Here is a 19008-nt window from a genome sequence, read left to right as displayed (position 1 = left end):
CCTTACTATGTTGTTTATTGTAAATGAAAGCAGGACATGATAAATGGTTAGCAGTGATGACCATTACAGAAAAAGGTGAAATTAGATGTATATATTTACTTTTCATATCAGGGATAGTTTGAGGTGAACTATTTATGTAATGTGTTTATGTTAACTTAATTAATCACATTACATTCACAAATGCCACAAGGGTTAATAAGCAGAACATTGTACATCCCATCTTAAGACCTGACTCAGATGAGAGAATTATTTCATATTCACTCATATATTCATTAATGTTGTTCACGTTACTCACAACAAGGCCGTGCCTTTGCATTCTGTCCACGTATACATGCTGTATCTATCATATATCATCACTGTCGTGACCTCGGATACTGTACTTTTCTTTTTATATGATCACCATCATTCATTCATTCTCCTATACTCGGGTGTTTCACACCCATGATGAGATAATGGTTTACACGTGATGGATATATTTATTTCCGTGTTTGATAAGCACATTATAGGATAATTAAATGTATAGAAATCTCAAACACGTAGACCTACTAACTGACGCATTATACAGGGAAATGGAGAATATATAAATAATTTCAGCTCAATAACCACTCGCTATTGTATTTTCTCTATATAGTAGGCTTTTAATGCTATAATCTGCCGGGTAAAAGATTGAGGGGGGAAAAGCGGTCATTGTGTGGGGAAAAAATATCAGGCTGTGCCAATTTTAGACTCACAAGCACAGATACTGTCTGTATCTTACTATTATTATAGCATCACTACCTGGCTGGCACTTGACAATGCTGTTCTACTGTGGAAGGCTCTACTGCACTCTGCTGGTGGTACAGTAGATCACAGTCGGTAGGTTTAGCTACTCCACAGATTAAACTAAAAAAGCAGTCTGCCCTGAGTGGTGTTCTATGATCACGCTGGGCTTGGATAATGACTGTTATTATGGTCAATCTATCACTTTCGAGACAGAAATCATCAATTTAACCCACGACTGGGTGCATAAACTCATGCATTAGACAGCCAACACACCACACACACACACACACACACACACACACACACACACACACACACACACACACACACACACACACACACACACACACACACACACACACACACACACACACACACACACACACACACACACACACACACACACACACACACATAAGAGAAGATTTTTACAGCATAGCAGTGATTCTCAACCATTTTAATTCAAGGACCCCCAGTTTAACATGCATTAGGCTATACACAGACCCCCATTTAATTACATTTCTATCTCTGGGACCCCAATTTATATTGCAAAATCAATGTTAATTTAACTCAGAGAGTGTACAAACGGAACCAAATGGACCCGTAAGGGTCAGAGTTACAGACCCATAAGGGTCCATTTGGTTCCTAACTATCTATCATTTAGCTGGGGAGTGGGGACCCCCTGGAACTCCCTCAAGGACCCCTGGGGGTCCCCGGACCTCACTTTGAGAACCACTGGTATAGACACACAGCATACAACACAAGCAGCAGTATAACAAAAACAAAAGGGGGGGGGGGGTCCTACCTTGAGCCGTCTTCTTGACTTCATCAGTTGTGTAAGTGACGTCCAGGGTCAAACTTTGGAACCCATGGATAGAGAGATAAGAGCCCCACTCTCTATAGTTCATCCCCGGATGAGCCCTCCAGCGGCGTTGACAGTCACGTGGATCCTCCATACATCTGGCTAGCTCGCCAGTACTTTCCTCCCCCCCTGCCGGGAGCTCCCGGTGTCAATGGGCAGTGACCGACCACGACCAGCCTCATCCTCCCGTCCCGGCTGCCATCTTCTCACTCACCCTTGGCAGCCCCTCATACCTGGGTTGTTCATCTTGGTTGATGTTTAGTGTTGCACATAGCGTTCTGGTGTAGCACAGTGGCCAGGGACTTCTGTAGAGTAGGCTTCAGGGTCCAGCATTCACAGCTGTATAGGAGAACAGACTCTACAGCAGTGCTGATTTCGTCGACTAAAACTATGACGAAAAATGTTCGTCGACTACCTTTTTTCACTGACGAAAACTAAATTAAAACTAAGCTAGACTAGAGTAAAATGCTAGTGAGGGATCTAGTGGAGAAGAGATCCAGTAGAACTAAAAGACAAGTCATTTTATGTTTGGTTGCACTCGGGTGTTGCGCTCCGAAAACAGCAGATCTACAAGCTTACAACGCGTCGCAGCGCGACGCGGCTATTTTCAGCATGCAACCAAGAAATCAGCCAACACGACGCCATCAAGACTAAAATACATTTTAGTCGACTAAATCAGCTGTAGATTTAATCGACTATAATCTTATGATATTTGTCAACTAAAACTAGACTAACTAGGCTAAATATGACTAAAACTAAATGGAATTTGATTCGAAAGACTATGACCATCAACACTACTCTACAGGACTGAGAAGAGGCTGAGCTTAATATGGTTGGGGGTTTGGACTTCCACACACTGGTCATGCCATTCAGAGCACTTCAAGTTCAGGCAAGCAAGGGTGTTCCCCTGCAACCCCCCCCGCCAGGATGTCAAACTCCTCACTGTTGCCGTCTGGGGTCATCACCTTCCTTGCCTCTTCTTTCGTGTATCATCATCATCAGACGTCAAGCTCAATGTCATGCAGCCACGCCCTCGTCTCAGGCCCCACATCAAAGAGGCCGGCCTCCGTGGTGGACTATGTAGGGGACAGGTGGCAGTGGTGTAAAGTAACTAAGTACATTTACTCAAGTAGTGTACTTAAGTACAATTTTGAGGTATTTTTACTTTGCTGGAGTATTTCCAATTTTCAATACTTTTACTTCTACTCCACTACATTTCAAAGGCAAATATTGTACTTTTACTCCACTACAATTATTTGAAAACTTTAGTGAGCTTGTAGATCTATTTTCAAAAATGTTAGTACTTTTACTTTTGGTACTTTAAGTACATTTTGATACCAATACTTTTGTACTTTTACCCAAGTAATTTTTTTATTCCAGACTTTTACTTGTAACAGTACTTCTACATTGCAGTATTGATACCTTTACTTAAGTAAAATAGTTGAGTACTTTTTTCCACCACTGCTACCAGGCCCCACTTCTTAATAGATGTTTTGAAGCAGCCAGCCCCAGGCGTGGCAGGTCTTATTTATCGCAGTCTCCCGGGTCCCAGATGTAGCAGTGACAAGTTGTGGGCCCAGCTGATCCCACTCCTGCTTCCGGGATGCCACCATCCATGCCTTGAACACAGGTCCTCAGGGATAGAACTTAGCTTATCTCTTGTGCCGCCTTGTTGTATGGGTGGTGGGACATGAGTCTGTTTAGTTTCTTCCCGCTCAGAAACATTGCTCAAATCGAGTCCTTCTTTTTTGTCATCATTTGCAGACGTTGAAAAAGTCATTCATGCTTTCATTTTATCAAACTAATAAATGGTATAATAGTAAACATGCATGTTTCTCTTCCCTGCTGTTGGATTGCTCGACTTAGCGTCTGGAAGCAGTACAGAAGCGCTTGTAACTCCAACAGTGGTGCTCTGCTCTCATTCTACCACAAACCAACTCTGTTGCTTGCTGGCAGCATTTTATACTCAGCTGGAGGCAATTAGTTTGGACTCCACCACTTAGCAACTTCACAAGCACATTACAACCCCCCTCTGTCATTCTGACTTGGTCCAGCCCAATTACACTGGCAACAGAACAGCACAACTTGAACAGGGCACTTGGTCTCTATTGCACTCATGCATATATTACACATATTGAACTTGCCCCTCACGATTATCACCAAACATTCTGTCTCCACAGCTGGAACTAGTAAGTTAGCAGAGTGGCCAGCTCAGCTGGACGGGAAACAACTCCAAAAATGTCAGTTAAAATGTATTCAACAATAAAATCATGACTTCATTTATTTTCTGTGCAAATACAATTCAGGTTGTAACACTTGCTCAACGGTTAGCCTGTGGCTCTGGCATTCAACACGAGCTCTGTTGATGCAAATACGGGCGTCCGCGGTGAGACCCGCGAATGCCATGCAGACATGCTCATCCAGGGTGTTTAACTTGCGTATGGTCCTGTCCTCCTGCAATTTCCCTACGGATTTCCTCTCGACGCCGAGGACGACGACGTCTTTACCCCTGATTCCCACCACTGTGGATCCTTTCTTTACGGCTTCTTGACAAGAAGGTAGAATACGCACAAGAAGTTCTTGTGCGTATTCTACCTGAAACAGATGGCCATCTGGAGAAAACACAGTGATTGCTCTGTCATACCTTGCTGCCATTGTGTCTGGTTAACTGAAAACGTCCCTTGGCTGCCGTGGGGTGATTTTTATCTGTCCTTGTCTCTCTCTCGCTTAACACCCTCAGATTCTGTGTCAGCTTTTTAAAAGGGCTGCCTCACATCTTGCCTCATGATGTCATGATGTCTTGCCCAAATATGGAGTTCCACAGGGCTCTACGACTGGCCTCCAAGTACTCTGGTTGGAAATATTGGGTAACCATGGCAACCTGATGTAAAAAAAAATGGAAACTCGATATCAACATCATGGACCCCAGGTTTGTAATGGAAATAATCTGTACAATATTACCTTGAACTTCCAACAGTCCTGACTCTGTCCTCTGCTACAGGGAGGAGCAGATGACGGACACAGGAGCAGGGTTGCCAGATCTGCGTATTATAATTTCCCCGCGAGATTGTATTTGAAAATAGCCGATCTACAAGCTCACAACGCGTCGCACCGCGGCGCGTTGTGAGCTTGTAGATCTGCAATTTTCAAATAGCTGATGTATATGTGAAAGTGCTCATGTGGCCCATAGTCGCTTCTTTTGGGCTGGTTTTCCTAGACCTGGTTGCTTGTTTCTCGAATCTGGCAACACTGGACAGGAGCCTTCTCCAATATCACTTTCATTGGTAAACAGTGAAGTATGAGGTGTCATACAAGGATATCTGGTGCTGTAACACCCCAAAAACATGTGTGTATTTTTTACCCTAGTCCTAATGGCTGTGATATTACATACATTTCATGTATTCCAGAGGGAGCCTGATGTAATCCCTATAGGCTACTGTACTCCTGCCCTACGTTTGTAGGCTACTCACCCTATAATTAATTACTACGACTTGGGGTCAGTCAGCTATCATATCCATTTGAAAGTTAGGCACAGTGTGGCAGAAAATGTGTATTTAGTAAAACATCTCCACTTTTCCTTGAGTACTGGAAACTGTACTTTCCTGTGCTTTTTTGGGTGAGTTTTCGGAAGGGTTTTAAAACAGGGCCGACTCAGCAAGCCTCGTTACCTCCGACTCCTCAATTAAAGTAGTAGGATTATCCTTACTTTTAATAAAAGTAGCCTATGTTTTCAGTGTTGTACTGAATGACATGCGTTTTTGTTCCCAAAGTTACCATAGTAAGAAATGGTGAAATCAACAAGTATTTCAGAGAGATTTACTTAACCCCCACGCATTGATAGAAGGATTCAGTAGTTCTTCTTTGTGATGTCACATGATTGCTTCAAAATAGCTTTTTACCTTTGTGGGACTGAATGACATTGATGAAGTACAAAAGTCTGGACAATTTTTTAAAATGTTTTTTAGATACAAATTGTAAAAATGCATGGAGGTACTTTTGTTGGCCTGCTGGCAGCATGCATAAGACATTTACAGTGTTTTGCGAGATTATTGGCCTGGCGGCGCTAATGCAAAAGATTTTCAAGTCCAACATCCTCCGTTTGGACTTAATGTGGCCAGTCTATGACGTCAAGACGGTGTGCAGACCTTCTCCTTTTGTTCACAGTCTATGACGTTAGTCATCTATGATGTATCTGTATATGACCCCATGTTTAGGCAAGGTTTCAGACCGATCCGACCGCCAGTATAGAATTAAGTTTGAATATTTATAAAAATGTATGCGCTTTGGCGCTGATTGGTCCAGCGCTTTACATATTAGCCACAGACAAACACATTTCTTGCTTCTTACAGAGCCACACCTTAACCCAGTAAGACCTGGAACGCATCTGTGTCACTTTTTGATTTGAGCTAAAAAGCATAATTTTACACTTTGGCTTTAACCCATTTCAAAAATAGCAGATCTACAAGCTCATAGCTACGAGCATGTAGATCTGCTATTTTTGAAAAATCGAGTCAATTTGTGCAAATCTTTGAATATATATTTTTAAAGCGAACATTTGTAACTCAAATCTTTGCTTCTGGGGGGTCCCTGGACCAAAATATTTAGAGATGGGGGTCGGCGGCCGAATACATATCATTTTGGGGGTCCTTGACATGAAAAAGTTTGAGAACCACTGATATAGAAACATACGTTTTTCAGAATACTGTTGGGATTTAGAAGACACTTCTAGAATCGGCTTCAGGCCTTAGGGCGCGCTCCCACCGCACTTTTATTTTACCTCTGGGGCGGAATCTGCCAATGCTTTGTCAATGTAATTGCGTGGATTCACGCAAGAGCAGATCTTTCCGCATGTCGCGCAGACCTTGCGTTTATCTGCTCTACACGACTTGTCCATTTGAAGCATAAAACTGCTGGAGGCAGGAGCTGATTTTCCCCCTCTGCCCAATCGGGTGAGTCGAAGGCGGACCGTCCCGAGACTCAGGAAGCACCATGGTGCTCAGTCAAGGCAGAAGGCGGTGCGGGCTACGGGGAGGGTCCTGAAAGTGAGTGACAGGTGCGTCACTCCAGTTTTTTAGAATCCGCTGGCTGCAAAAAACTGTGGCTGCGCACAACCTGCGTTTAACAGCAGCCGACCATGTTTTGGTGGGAGCGTGCCCTTACTGGGTGTGTTCTTTTTGACTAGTACAGGAACTGGGTCGTGCCGTGAAACGTATTTCACAGGTTCTGGATTTGTTTCAGATAAGGTTCTCAGAACCTAATCCGGCCCTGCTCAGTACTGTGGGTGGCAGTGACCCTGAGTTCTGGGCACTCAGAAATGAGAACGTAACACTTTCAAATGTGAAAATACTAATGCTAAAATAGCCAATCTACAAGCTCACAGCGCATCATGTTGCGAACTATTTTAACTTCTTTGGGGTTTATTTCTATGACATACACCCCCCTTCAGGGGTGGTTGTGCTTATCATAGAAACGTAAACAAAAAAAACATCACAGAACTCGAAAGAAGCCAACAGACTGACCTCCAAGTAACGCTGATAATGGGTAGGCCTACTGTAATTCATCACCTCGGTTCCACTGTCCCTCCAATCTACTGGACCAGGACCAGGAACCAAAGTCTTATTTGGGCAAAACTGACGTCACCAGCGTATCGTCAGAGATTCACAGAATTCACAGCCACGCGTTATTAGAACCGTCTTTCTTTATAGTTTAGTTATTGTCGCTCACCACCGGACTATTTACCCACAAAGACCTATAGCTCTAGTTGCTTTTCTTTCTCTTTTTTTTTAAAAACAAGTGGAATTTTACTGAGCCATTACTATTCAGAATAGTAGCCTATATATAAGAATAGATGCTGTGTAGACTTAACAGCATGTAATATCCGGACTTTACTCTGTGTTGAAATCTATAAAACAAGACCAGGAGACCTGGTTCTGCCAGACCCAGAATGAAGTCCTAGTATGTAACACACCTACAAATGATGTCATGAATAGTTCATGACGAAAGAGGGACAGACTTTTTTTGGCTGGGGCCGGGGGACAAAGTGACATACCAAATATGGAGAAAACAGATACAAAGCCTCATGTAAGCCCGACCCCTTGGGTCAGGCAATTATGGAATATGTGTTTTGCTAGCCTAGAAACCAGACAAATCTGACATTGCAAAAAAGAAATTGACCCCGGTAGATTTGGTCTGGCACCGCTCAGCTGTGATTGGATTCTGGATTGCACTCCCTCCGAAGTAGTGAGGGACCAATCAGGGCCCAGTATGCAAATATGGGGCGGGTTTATCACCATGAGGCATTTTTTTTATACGCCCCTTGGAGATGCAGGTTCCACACAGAGATTCCAGACTAGTATCTACGTAGTGATATTAGTCTGGCCATGCCAGGCTAATGTTTTGCTACTGGTAATCACTCAGAAAATGTGTTAAAAAGTGTTGGGAGTTAAGCCAATGAACTGAAGTCTGCTGTCGTAACCACCTAAACCCCAGCATCCTTATTCATAGCGCGACACCTAGCGCCGCACTACAAGCTTGTAGAGTAGATCTGCTATTTTTGAAAAATCATGCAAATTTTGCAAATCTTTGAACATACATATTTTTAATGCAAACATTTGTAACTCATATCTTTGCTTCTGGGGGTCCATGGAACTAAATATTTTGAGATAGGGGTCCGTGGCCAAATACATCATTTTGGGGGTCCTTGACATGAAAAGGTTTGAGAACCACTGATGTAGCAACATAGGTTTTTTTCAAAAAAACTGTTAGGATTTAGAAGACATTTTGTAGAATCGGCCTCAGGTCTTAAAGGGTTAACCGGATTTCTTCGGTTTCTTCTTGTCCACCTCCTCTTCCTTTTCTTTCTCAATCTCGGCCACAAACGCCTCGATTTCCCTGGACTCCAGTATCCTCAGTGGCTCGTTTCGTTTCATAACGGCGAGTTCAATATTTTTCCCTCCTGACTGCACCACTTCGAGCAAGGCCCTGATAGCCAGCTTGATTGCCTCCGTGTCTACGGCGACGGCTTCCTCCGTGTAATGCTTCTCCAGGAACTCCCTCACGGTCTTGGCACTGTGGCCAATCGCGTTCGCCATCCAGGCGTGATAGGTTCCTGAGGGCTCCGTCTGGTACAGCCTGGGAGTCCCATCGCAGTCGAACCCAACGATTAAAGCGGCTATACCAAACGGCCTGCGCCCGTTGCTCTGGGTGTAGCGCTGTTTCAGCGCCGCGATGTAGCGGGTTATGTATTCCACTGTGACCGGATCCTCAACGGTTAGCCTGTGGCTCTGGCATTCAACACGAGCTCTGTTGATGCAAATACGGGCGTCCGCGGTGAGACCCGCGAATGCCATGCAGACATGCTCATCCAGGGTGTTTATCTTGCGTATGGTCCTGTCCTCCTGCAATTTCCCTACGGATTTCCTCTCGACGCCGAGGACGACGATGTCTTTACCTCTGATTCCCACCACTGTGGAGCCCTTCTTTACGGCTTCTTGTGCGTATTCTACCTGAAACAGATGGCCATCTGGAGAAAACACAGTGATTGCTCTGTCGTATCTTGCTGACATTGTGTCTGGTTAACTGAAAACGTCCCTTGGCTGCTGTGGGGTGATTTTTATCTGTCCTTGTCTCTCTCTCGCTTAACACCCTCAAGACTCTGTGTCGGCTTTTTAAAAGGGCTGCCTCACGTCTTGCCTCATGATGTCATGATGTCTTGCCCAATATGGAGTTCCACAGGGCTCTATGACTGGCCTCCAAGTACTCTGGTTGGAAATATTGGGTAACCATGGCAACTTGCCATCGAAATTGGAAACTCGATATCAACATCATGGACCCCAGGTTTGTAATGGAAATCTGTACGATATTACCTTGAACTTCCAACAGTCCTGACTCTGTCCTCCGCTACAGGGAGGAGCAGATGACGGACACAGGAGCCTTCTCCTGTGTCAGCCTCATCTGTAGCCTCCTTAGGGCGGACTCACACATTATGCGTGAAGCAACTCATGCTCATGCGCGGGGAGCTGCGCCACACGTTGTAGGCCAAGCAGCCAGGGAGCAGGGCGGAACTTCAGCAGAAGAGGCAGAAGGGTGGGGTTTAACCGCACAACCAATAGGACTGAAGGGCCATGCTTAGACCCCACTGGGCAATGCAATGAAAGGGTCGTAGTCATGTATAGGCTACTTTACAATGTAAAGTAGGCTATACATGACTACAACATTCTTTAATTAAGGTGTCATATTTCTACAATTGGCTCCAAAACCTCTATATCCAATCATTTTGGGCATAAACAATACGTTGAGGGATAAATGTAGGTCTGATGATGATGTACCATGTATGTCCAAATCATGTATAGGCCTACTTTACATTACTTAAGATCATTTTCCTAATATCTTTTTTTTTTTGGGACAAAATAGCCTACTTAACATCGAGGTGAATCATTGGGACCTTGTTTGTTACCAAACTAGATTTTTTTAATAACTGCGAGAGGCTGTTGTACCAGGAGGTGGCAGCGTAGTCAAAGTGCCCCAGCCAAGATGTGTTGATTCAGTGTCAATGCTTAATAATAAAAAAAATTAATGGGAGCCACTGTGAAGCCATTGTTATTGCCATTTATTACAGCAACAAAAACACATCATGTGTCTCAACAAAAGCACAGTATTTGAAAACAAACCCAAACAACAAGTCGTCGCTCAGCAGCAGCAGCTCATCTGTCAGCCTGACAAACATATCATGGCTTCTATTAAAGATCAAACGCTGGTGAGTGGTTTGTCGGTGCAATGACAGACATCCGTAACAAGCTGTGCACCCGGGATACTGACGACTTTGAGACGGTCGTGGAGCTGTGTCAGGCCCACAAACAGTTCATGCAATCTGCCGTTGATCAGTGATCAAGGAAATGTAAGGCTGATCAGACACTGTTTGACAAGGCACAGACATATACAACAGACAAGAAACGTATTGATAAATTGATAAATCGATAAAGGGGAAACGAAATGCCATTTCGTTTGTCAAACGTGTGTCAAACAGCACACGACGTAACTACATACAAAACCAGTGTGAGCTATCATAGAGCATTTTTTATCACAAATGAGGATTTAGTGCAAAAGGCCATTAAAACAAAACAAAAAGTGCAAATTTCAATAAAACGTATTAGAAAAGGTTTTGTTGTCTGAGGCTCCCCGTTTTCAAATGTCACTCAGCTGCATACTATAACACTGTCTATAAAACCATATCATACAGTAGTGTTTAGACTTTAAACAGTACACAAACAATGGTCCGACCTTTAAAAAAGAAAACTACAAAAGGAAGATCTCTGAAAAAGCTCTCAAAACAATTGACGTAGCCCTAATAAAATGCTGTTTTGACCTGTAAATTTATAAATAATAATACCAATATCAATACCATTCACCTGTGCTTTCGTCATTGAAAAACTCTGAACAATCCACTTCCTTGTTAAGAGTTATGCCATCCCAAAAGTATCTGTAGCAGTGAAATCCTTCATGTTAACCGTTTCAGACCGGGAACACATCTGTGTCACTTTAAGATGTCTTTGGCGATTCAAAAATAACAGATATACAAGCTCGTAGCGCGGTACCAAGTGCTGCGCTACAAGCTTGTATATCTGCTATTTCGGAAAAATTGGAGAAAACAAAATCATGAAAATGTGCGCAAATCTTTAACTCAAATCTTTGCTTCTGGGGGTCCCTGGAACAAAATATTTTGAGATGGGGTGGGTCTGCGGACTTCCCCAGAAGCAAAGATTTGAGTAAAAGAAATGTGCTTTAAAAAAACTATATATATATATATATATATATATATATATATATATATATATATATATATATATTTATTTATTAATTTTTTTCCAAAGATTTGCACACATTTTCACGATTTAAAAAACAATAACAGATCTACAAGCTCATAGCGTGGCACTCGGTGCCGCGCTATGAGCTTGTATATCTGCTATTTTTGAATAGCCCAAAGTATAAGATAATGGTTAAAGCGGCTGAAATCTAATGACAGATGCTTTCCCGGTCTTAATGGGTTAATACATACATACATAATGATTATAACAACAATAATAAATGTAGTGTTTCAAAACTGAAGAACAGCGCAGTGGTTTCACTTAGAAATAACACTTCAACATTCACATTCGGTACAACACACACAGGATGAAGGTTTCCTGTGAACCAAAAAATATCAATAAATGTCTGGAATCACTATGAATATCAAATTACCATCTTTCATCATGTTTAGAATCAGAATAATCATTTATTTTGGTAAATATTGCAGAAATAATGCAATGGTGAAATAGGGTTAGTTAAATGGGGTGAGTTGGACACTTCAAAATAAGGCACTTAGATAGGAAGCTAAATTCTCAGTATGACAATCATTCAGTCAACATTCTGTCAACCTTTCAAAATTCAAGTACACCCAGTCTGATACATTAGACCACGGACCCCCCCCCCCCCCACCCCATCAAATAGTTTATCTCTGGGACGCCAATCTACAGTAATACAACAGTAAATGTAAAGTAGCGGGCATGGTTTGTTCTCGGCTGCAAGTGCAGAGTCACAGGATGGAATGTCTTTTATAGGCTGACAGCAATCAACAACCACCCAATTACTCGGTTACAAGTAAAAGTCTGGGAAACATTTTTTACAAAAGTATTGGAATCAAAATATACTTATACGTTACACGTTGCAGCCGACAACAAGCCAGGCCCCACTGCCACGAGGTGGTCCCGTTTTTTACAAAGATCATATCATGAAACATAGAGATACTTATATACAATAATGCAGTGCTAGGGTGGGGGGCAGCCATTCCTCTGCTTCTGCACGCCGATCAACAGTAGTAGGATTGCATTGACGCAAAAAAGAGGAAAAATAAACAGGCACACAAGCCTGTCGGCCGGTCCTCTCCTGAACCAGTCCCGTCCTGTTGGTGTTCCCTACATGAACAGGGAACACCATTAGAATCACAGCAACACTACGCACACAAATAGGATGGTTACTGACGTTGCTGATAGCAGTGGTGGAAAAAGTACTCAAATTCTCTACTTAAGTAAAAGTACCAATACTGCAATATAAAAAATACTCTGTTACAAGTAAAAGTCCGGAATTCAAAATGTACTTGAGTAAAAGTATTGGTATCAAAATGTACTTAAAGTACCAAAAGTAAAAGTACTAAAATGTTTGAAAATAGACGATCTACAAGCTCACAACGCGTCGCGTTGTGAGCTTGTAGATCGGCTATTTTCAAATAGCCTATGTATAAAATAGGGCCTATGTATAAAATAGGGCTCAAGTGGTTAATGTATGTTTTATAATATAATCATTTATATCGGAAAAGTAACTAAAGTTTTCAAATAATTGTAGTAAAAGTACAATATTTGCCTCTGAGATGTAGTGGAGTAGAAGTAAAAGTATTGGAAATTGGAAATACTCAAGTAAAGTACAAATACCTCAAAATTATACTTTAAAAGTACAGTACTTAAGTAAATGTACTTAGTTACTTTCCACCACATGGCTGATAGTTACCTGTACAGGTGGAAGAGCCACCAGATGGAATAGAATAACGTCACCCATCTCAGCATGAAGCATGGTGAGAAGCGTCCTAAAGAACAGAAGACGGGGATAAAAGACTCATAATGACACTGAAGACATCATGGGAACGTGACATTACATTTTACAAAGCACATCATGGACAGGCCGCAGGCTACATTTCTGACCTGACATTCCTCATGAGCAGTGGTGGAACAGTGGTGGAAAAAGTACTCAAATATTTTACTTAAGTAAAAGTATCAATACTGCAATGTAGAAGTACTCCGTTACAAGTAAAAGTCCGGAATTTTACTTACTTGAGTAAAAGTACAAAAGTATTGGCATCAAAATGTACTTAAAGTACCAAAAGTAGAAAGTACTCGCTATGCAGAATGTCCCATTTCAAGGTTTCAAATGTATAAAACTCTTTTGAAAATAGCCGATCTACGAGCTTGTAGATCGGCTATTTTCAAATAGCCTACGTATAAAAACAGGGCTGAACACCCCTGGGTTCAGTGGTGTGCAGGTATATTTCTCACCTGTGGCGTGGTACACGTAGAGAGAGACATGTTGTCGTCCATGAGGGTTAGAAGCTTCACAGGCGTAGAGACCTTCCAGGTCAAAGTTGAGGACGCTGAAGTGCAGCCTGCCTCCCTCGGCACTGATCCCAGACGTGGGCCATGACTGGTTCACTCTACAACAGAGACACAGCAAACACTCAGGATGAGCGTTTATCCCAGTGATTCTCAAACTTCTTCATGTCAAGGAACCCCAAAATGATATGTATTTGGCTGCGGACCCGCGGACCCCCACCCCCCCCATCTCATAAATATTTTGTGCCAGGGATTTTTCTAAAATAGCAGATCTACAAGCGAGTGCTGCGCTATGAGCTTGTACTGTATATCTGCTATTTTTGAATAGCCAAAGTATAAAATATGGTTAAAGTGGTTAAAATGATGGTGACGCTATATTAACAAATTTGGCCTGGGACCCCCTGGTACCCCCCCCCACCCCCAAGGACCCCTGGGGGTCCCCGGACCCCACTTTGAGAACCAATGGCGTATCCCACACAGAAAAGAACAGTGTCATGTTTTTAAAATAAAATATCTGATAAAATGGACAACAGCTACGTTTTGGAGAGAAACCCCTGTATTGAGTGGCCATATACTTGACATTCCAATGTTGATGTTACATCTAAATACCACCATGCTATATGGTGTCCGTCTAGCTGAGATGGTGTGCGTTTGGTCACATTCAGGTCCGTGGATACAAAATAAACTAAACAAGACATCATTATGTTTAACAGAAAGGCTATTTCAACTTTCGAGCGTGTGTAAGCACACAGGTTCAACATTTACATTTACATTACATTTAAACTAGTTTGTTGAAACTACCTGCTCCAGGTGTACGTTGCTTCTGGACTGGAGTCAGACACACATTCAAACACGTCTTCGGATGTTTCATGGATGTTCACTGACAGCGGCGCATCTGCAAGAAAGGAGATGAAATGGACATATTGTAGGGGCAGTAGTTAAGAAGGATGTCAGTAGCCCCCCATGTTCTGAACAGGAGATAATGGCACCCATATAGATAATGATGCAACTGACTTCAAGATGAATGGTTCTTTTGAATGTCAACACTGAAGCCTTGTAACTCCTCCTTGCATTTGCATCATTTAGTGTACGACCACCAGGCACCAGGCATGCATGGTCTCACACAGTGGAATCTACTCATACCTGTGAACCTACTGGCTAAATGCTATAGAACAGTGGTTCTCAATCAGTGGTCCGGGGACCACCAGTGGTCCTTGGAGGGGTACCAGGGGGTCCCAAGCTAAATTAGTTAACATAGCATCACAATCATTTTAACCACCTAGCTTTGGCTATTCAAAAATAACAGATCTACAAGCTCATAGCGCGGCACCAAGTGCCGCACTATGAGCTTGTAGATCTGCTATTTTTGAAAAATCCTGGAAAATGTGTACAAATCTTTGAATATATATATTTTAAAGCGAACATTTTTAACTCAAATCTTTACTTCTGGGGGTCCCTGGCACAAAACGTTTTCAGATGGGGGTCCGCGGCCAAATGTATATCAATTTAGGGGTCCTTGGCAAGAAAAAGGTTGAAAACCACTGCTATAGAAGACAATTACGTGTCTGTGATGTCTTTTGGAAAACAGGCACTACAGATTGAGACGACATGCACTTTGTTCCACTACTAGTTGTATAGTGTGGTTCAACAAGGACTTCACGCAATACACAACAGGAGAAAAAGTTTTTTTTTTTTTTTGGAAGGCAATTATTTTTTACCCCTTTTTTCTCCCTAATTTAGTCGTTGTGCCAATTGATTCCTCCCCCACACACATTTCTGTGTTGTCTCTGCGGTTGTAGCCTACTGACTCACCTGCCAGTGAGGAGCCCCCACCAGGAGGACGTAGAGCCTTCGTCCTACTCCTCCCGCTTAACACTCCCTGCTGACAGGTGACGCCCTCCTCCCCGGCCGGCTTCCCTCCCCACGCTCGACAAAGCCGGATGCACAACTGTGGATTCGAACCCACAGCCTCCGTGGTGGTGGGCAGAGACTTTACCACTGCGCCACCCGAGCGCAACAGGAGATAATGTTTAACCTGCACATGTGACTCCCTGTTGTTACAAATATGAAAGTGTATAAGCTGTAGGGCAAGGTATATAACTCACAGTGGACCTCAATGGTGAAGGGCAGGGTTTCCTCTGTTTCCAGGGCTTGTTGCTTGACCACACACTGGGCGAGGAGGTGGTTGATATTTCTGGTTGGTATGCCGACCAGATGGCTGACTGTGGTGGTGGTGCCGTTAGCATGTTGAGTGGAGTTGGTCGCAACGCTCAAATCTTGAGAAGACCCAGTGTCCCAGGTGACATCTGCAGGGGGTTTGGCACCAGAAGCTATGCAGCTCGCAAACTTGACCAAATCCTCCCTCTCAACGGGAGCAGGAGCTTCAACCTTCAGGCTGGTCACTGGAGGGACTAAGAGAGTTGCACAAACAAGTTGACAAATAAGTCGCATCAACTGACTAGCCAATGCTTAGTTGCATTATCTTAATTGATCCAAAAAGGAAAACAAAATGTACAATTTCAAATGGCTATCATAAAGCATAAGGCAATCATGTAGCATTATAAAGAGAATCTCTGAACAAACATTCATCACTCTAGCCATGATATGAAATATATCACAGCCTTGTGTGTATTATTGCTTTAATAACCTGGCTGTCATAACTCACATTTTTATCCAAAATCATTACGTCGTCAACTAAAACGTAACATCCATGAGTTATCTCCATTATACAACAATACTACAATATAAAAAGGTATATTTTACCAAGCACAGTCAGAGGCATCTCTGTCCTGTATGATCCACTTGGGAAGAGAGTGAAGATGCAGGTGTAGACTCCTTCATCCAACAGCGTGACATTAGAGAAATGGATGGATCCATTGTTTTCCGTTAAGTTCCCGATGAACTTGAATCTACGGTCATGATCGTCGACGAGCTCTGGGCCGTATTCAGGAGAAACTGTGAGGAAATCGTGAACCTTGGTGTTGTTTCTGGTTGTCTTCTTCCAGAAGACCTGAGCGATTTCTTCAGTTGCAGGTTTCTCAGTCAGTGTGCAGGGAAAGGAGACGTCCTGTCCTTGTACTGCCGTTTGGTTTCCTCCAATCACCTGGATACCTGGACAACACAATTTACAATTACAATTTAGGTAACTCAAAGTACTGTAAGTAATGATGGCAAATGGCAGTTGACTTAAAACGTCAGCCAGTGAAAACAGCAGAAACTCAATTCAACATTTTAAATATTCAGTATTGTACACAATACTGTATATCAATGGTTCTCAAAGTGGGGTCCGGGGACCCCCAGGGGTCCTTGAGGGAGTTCCAGGGGGTCCCCAGCTAAATGATGGATAGTTAGAAACCAAATGGACCCTTATGGGTCTGTAACTCTGAGTGTACAAATGGACCATTGATTTTACAATATAAATTGGGGTCACAGAGAAAGTCATTAAATGGGGGTCTGTAGCCTAATCCCTAATGCATGTCAAACTGGGGGTCCTTGAAATTAAAATGGTTGAGAATCACTGCTAGAGCCGTAAAAAATCTTCTCTTGTGGGGGTCCCTGAGGCATTTATTTTCAAATGGGGGTCCACAGGCTAATGAGTGTCAATTTGGGGGTCCTTGACATGAAAAAGTTTGAGAACCACTGCTGTATATCAACTGGATGTGATTTCATGTGAAATCTTAGTTGAACTTGTTCATATAGTTCATGATTTATAAAATACATTGTCAATGATTCTTCTTCACTTCTATTGTAGGGCATGTTATATAATATAACTTATATTACATTTCTTAAATGTTTTGTCTGTATTTTTTTGTATTAGAGATAGATTCTTTATTGGGCTCACATTGAGATGCAAGATATCCTTTACAAGTTAGTCCATATACACGTGGATTAAAACGTGCATAGTGCATACGTAGCCTTGCCCTTGGGTCATGACATCATATACATCATATAATTTTGTCTGTCCCAAATGTTAACTAGGGGTCCGGCGTGTTTGTGCATTGTATACGTCCATATTTTTCAATAAAGAAGTGTTTTAATCCCGTCTGTGGCCGAACGCCATTTCCCCCCTCGTTTACTTCATGTTTACATTGAAATAATTCCGTCTTTCACCGCATGCGCCCCGTCACTAACACCCAATGCCATTGGGAACTTCCGACAGAATCGGCCACAGACGGGATTAAAACACTTCTTTATTGAAAAATATGGACTAATACATTGCACAAACACGCCGGACCTCTAGGTAACATTTGGGGCAAGCGGGTAAGCAGCTTATATTTAGCATTTGTACATATTCGGAGAAATACGGGTTTTACTGGTGAGATTCCAGTGCAAACTGTGCAAAGGTGGTCACTAAGACTCGTAGATACGAAAGTAAAAAGTCAAGACTCGATAAAATACTACAGCTAATGTTAGCAATGCTAATAAAGAATATATAGAAACATACTTTGAACTGTGCTCGTCATCCGCATCAACAGCCACAGGGACACCAGTAGGCCTGCAACGTTTTTCCAAGCCATTGTAAACATAATGCCAAATCAATTAGTTCATTCTCGTTAGTTGCGCTAAAGTTTGAATGAAAGATGGATTTGCCAAACACGTCCAACCCGGTTGAAGGCGCCTTGCTAATTGCTAAAACCAGGGTTGCCAGATCGGAATGACAGTTTCCAGCCCAAGCAGCCCTTAAAACCAGCCCATTGCAATAAAAACCAGCCCACATGCACTCTCATGCACGCGCGCGAAGGCTTGTTTTGGGCTTGTTGGGCTTGTTTTGGGCTTGTTTTGGGCTGTTTTTAACTTTAAAACAAGCCCAAATTTGATGTGCCCACCCAAGGCTATTTATCCCAGCCCAATGAGTTTTAAAATAGCCCAATTGGGCGGAAAACCGCCCAATCTGGCAACACTGGCTAAAACTCTAGTCCACCAGGGGTCTCCAACCCGTGGCTCCACGGGGTCACATGTGGCTCTTTAGCCCCTCCCATAGTGGCTCCCTGTGGCTTTACAAAAACTATATGGAAATTAACTATATTTATTTTCTTCACATCTTAATTTTTTATTTATCGTGGCTGTAAAGTAGGCCAAACATGACACAGCCTACATTCTTACGTTTTCCAATATTGTAAAAATGTGTAGAAGTTTCAACATTTCTGTCAACTAAAATGAGCATCATATCATAATGCTCATTAACAGGTATTTGTATTTAGTAATTTTGATAGGCTAATATATACACTTAATAGCAAGTGTTGACTTCAT

General features: G+C 42.6%; 2 protein-coding genes across 2 annotated transcripts; both read right to left on the bottom strand.

Moving 5' to 3' along the window:
* Positions 1 to 8433: 8433 nt before the first annotated feature.
* On the bottom strand, positions 8434 to 9189 carry LOC308100494 (proteasome subunit alpha type-7-like; the record flags this gene model as incomplete). The annotated part of the gene is made up of 1 exon (XM_080449559.1): positions 8434 to 9189. The coding sequence occupies one exon, from the start codon at positions 9187 to 9189 to the stop codon at positions 8434 to 8436; it is 756 nt and encodes a 251-aa protein (XP_080305685.1).
* Positions 9190 to 9523: 334 nt separating this feature from the next.
* On the bottom strand, positions 9524 to 18737 carry LOC308100493 (nectin-4-like; the record flags this gene model as incomplete). Its single annotated transcript, XM_080449558.1, has 7 exons — positions 9524 to 9587; positions 13163 to 13238; positions 13705 to 13859; positions 14560 to 14653; positions 15864 to 16169; positions 16522 to 16869; positions 18680 to 18737. 7 exons carry the CDS (start codon positions 18735 to 18737, stop codon positions 9524 to 9526), a joined length of 1101 nt encoding a protein of 366 aa, XP_080305684.1.
* Between the last annotated feature and the right edge of the window lie 271 nt (positions 18738 to 19008).

The sequence above is a fragment of the Gymnoscopelus braueri genome, assembly GCF_963280865.1.
Source record: "Gymnoscopelus braueri genome assembly, chromosome: 14".
In the NCBI taxonomy this organism is placed as follows: Eukaryota; Metazoa; Chordata; class Actinopteri; order Myctophiformes; family Myctophidae; genus Gymnoscopelus; species Gymnoscopelus braueri.
This window is presented reverse-complemented; position numbering and strand designations above follow the sequence as displayed.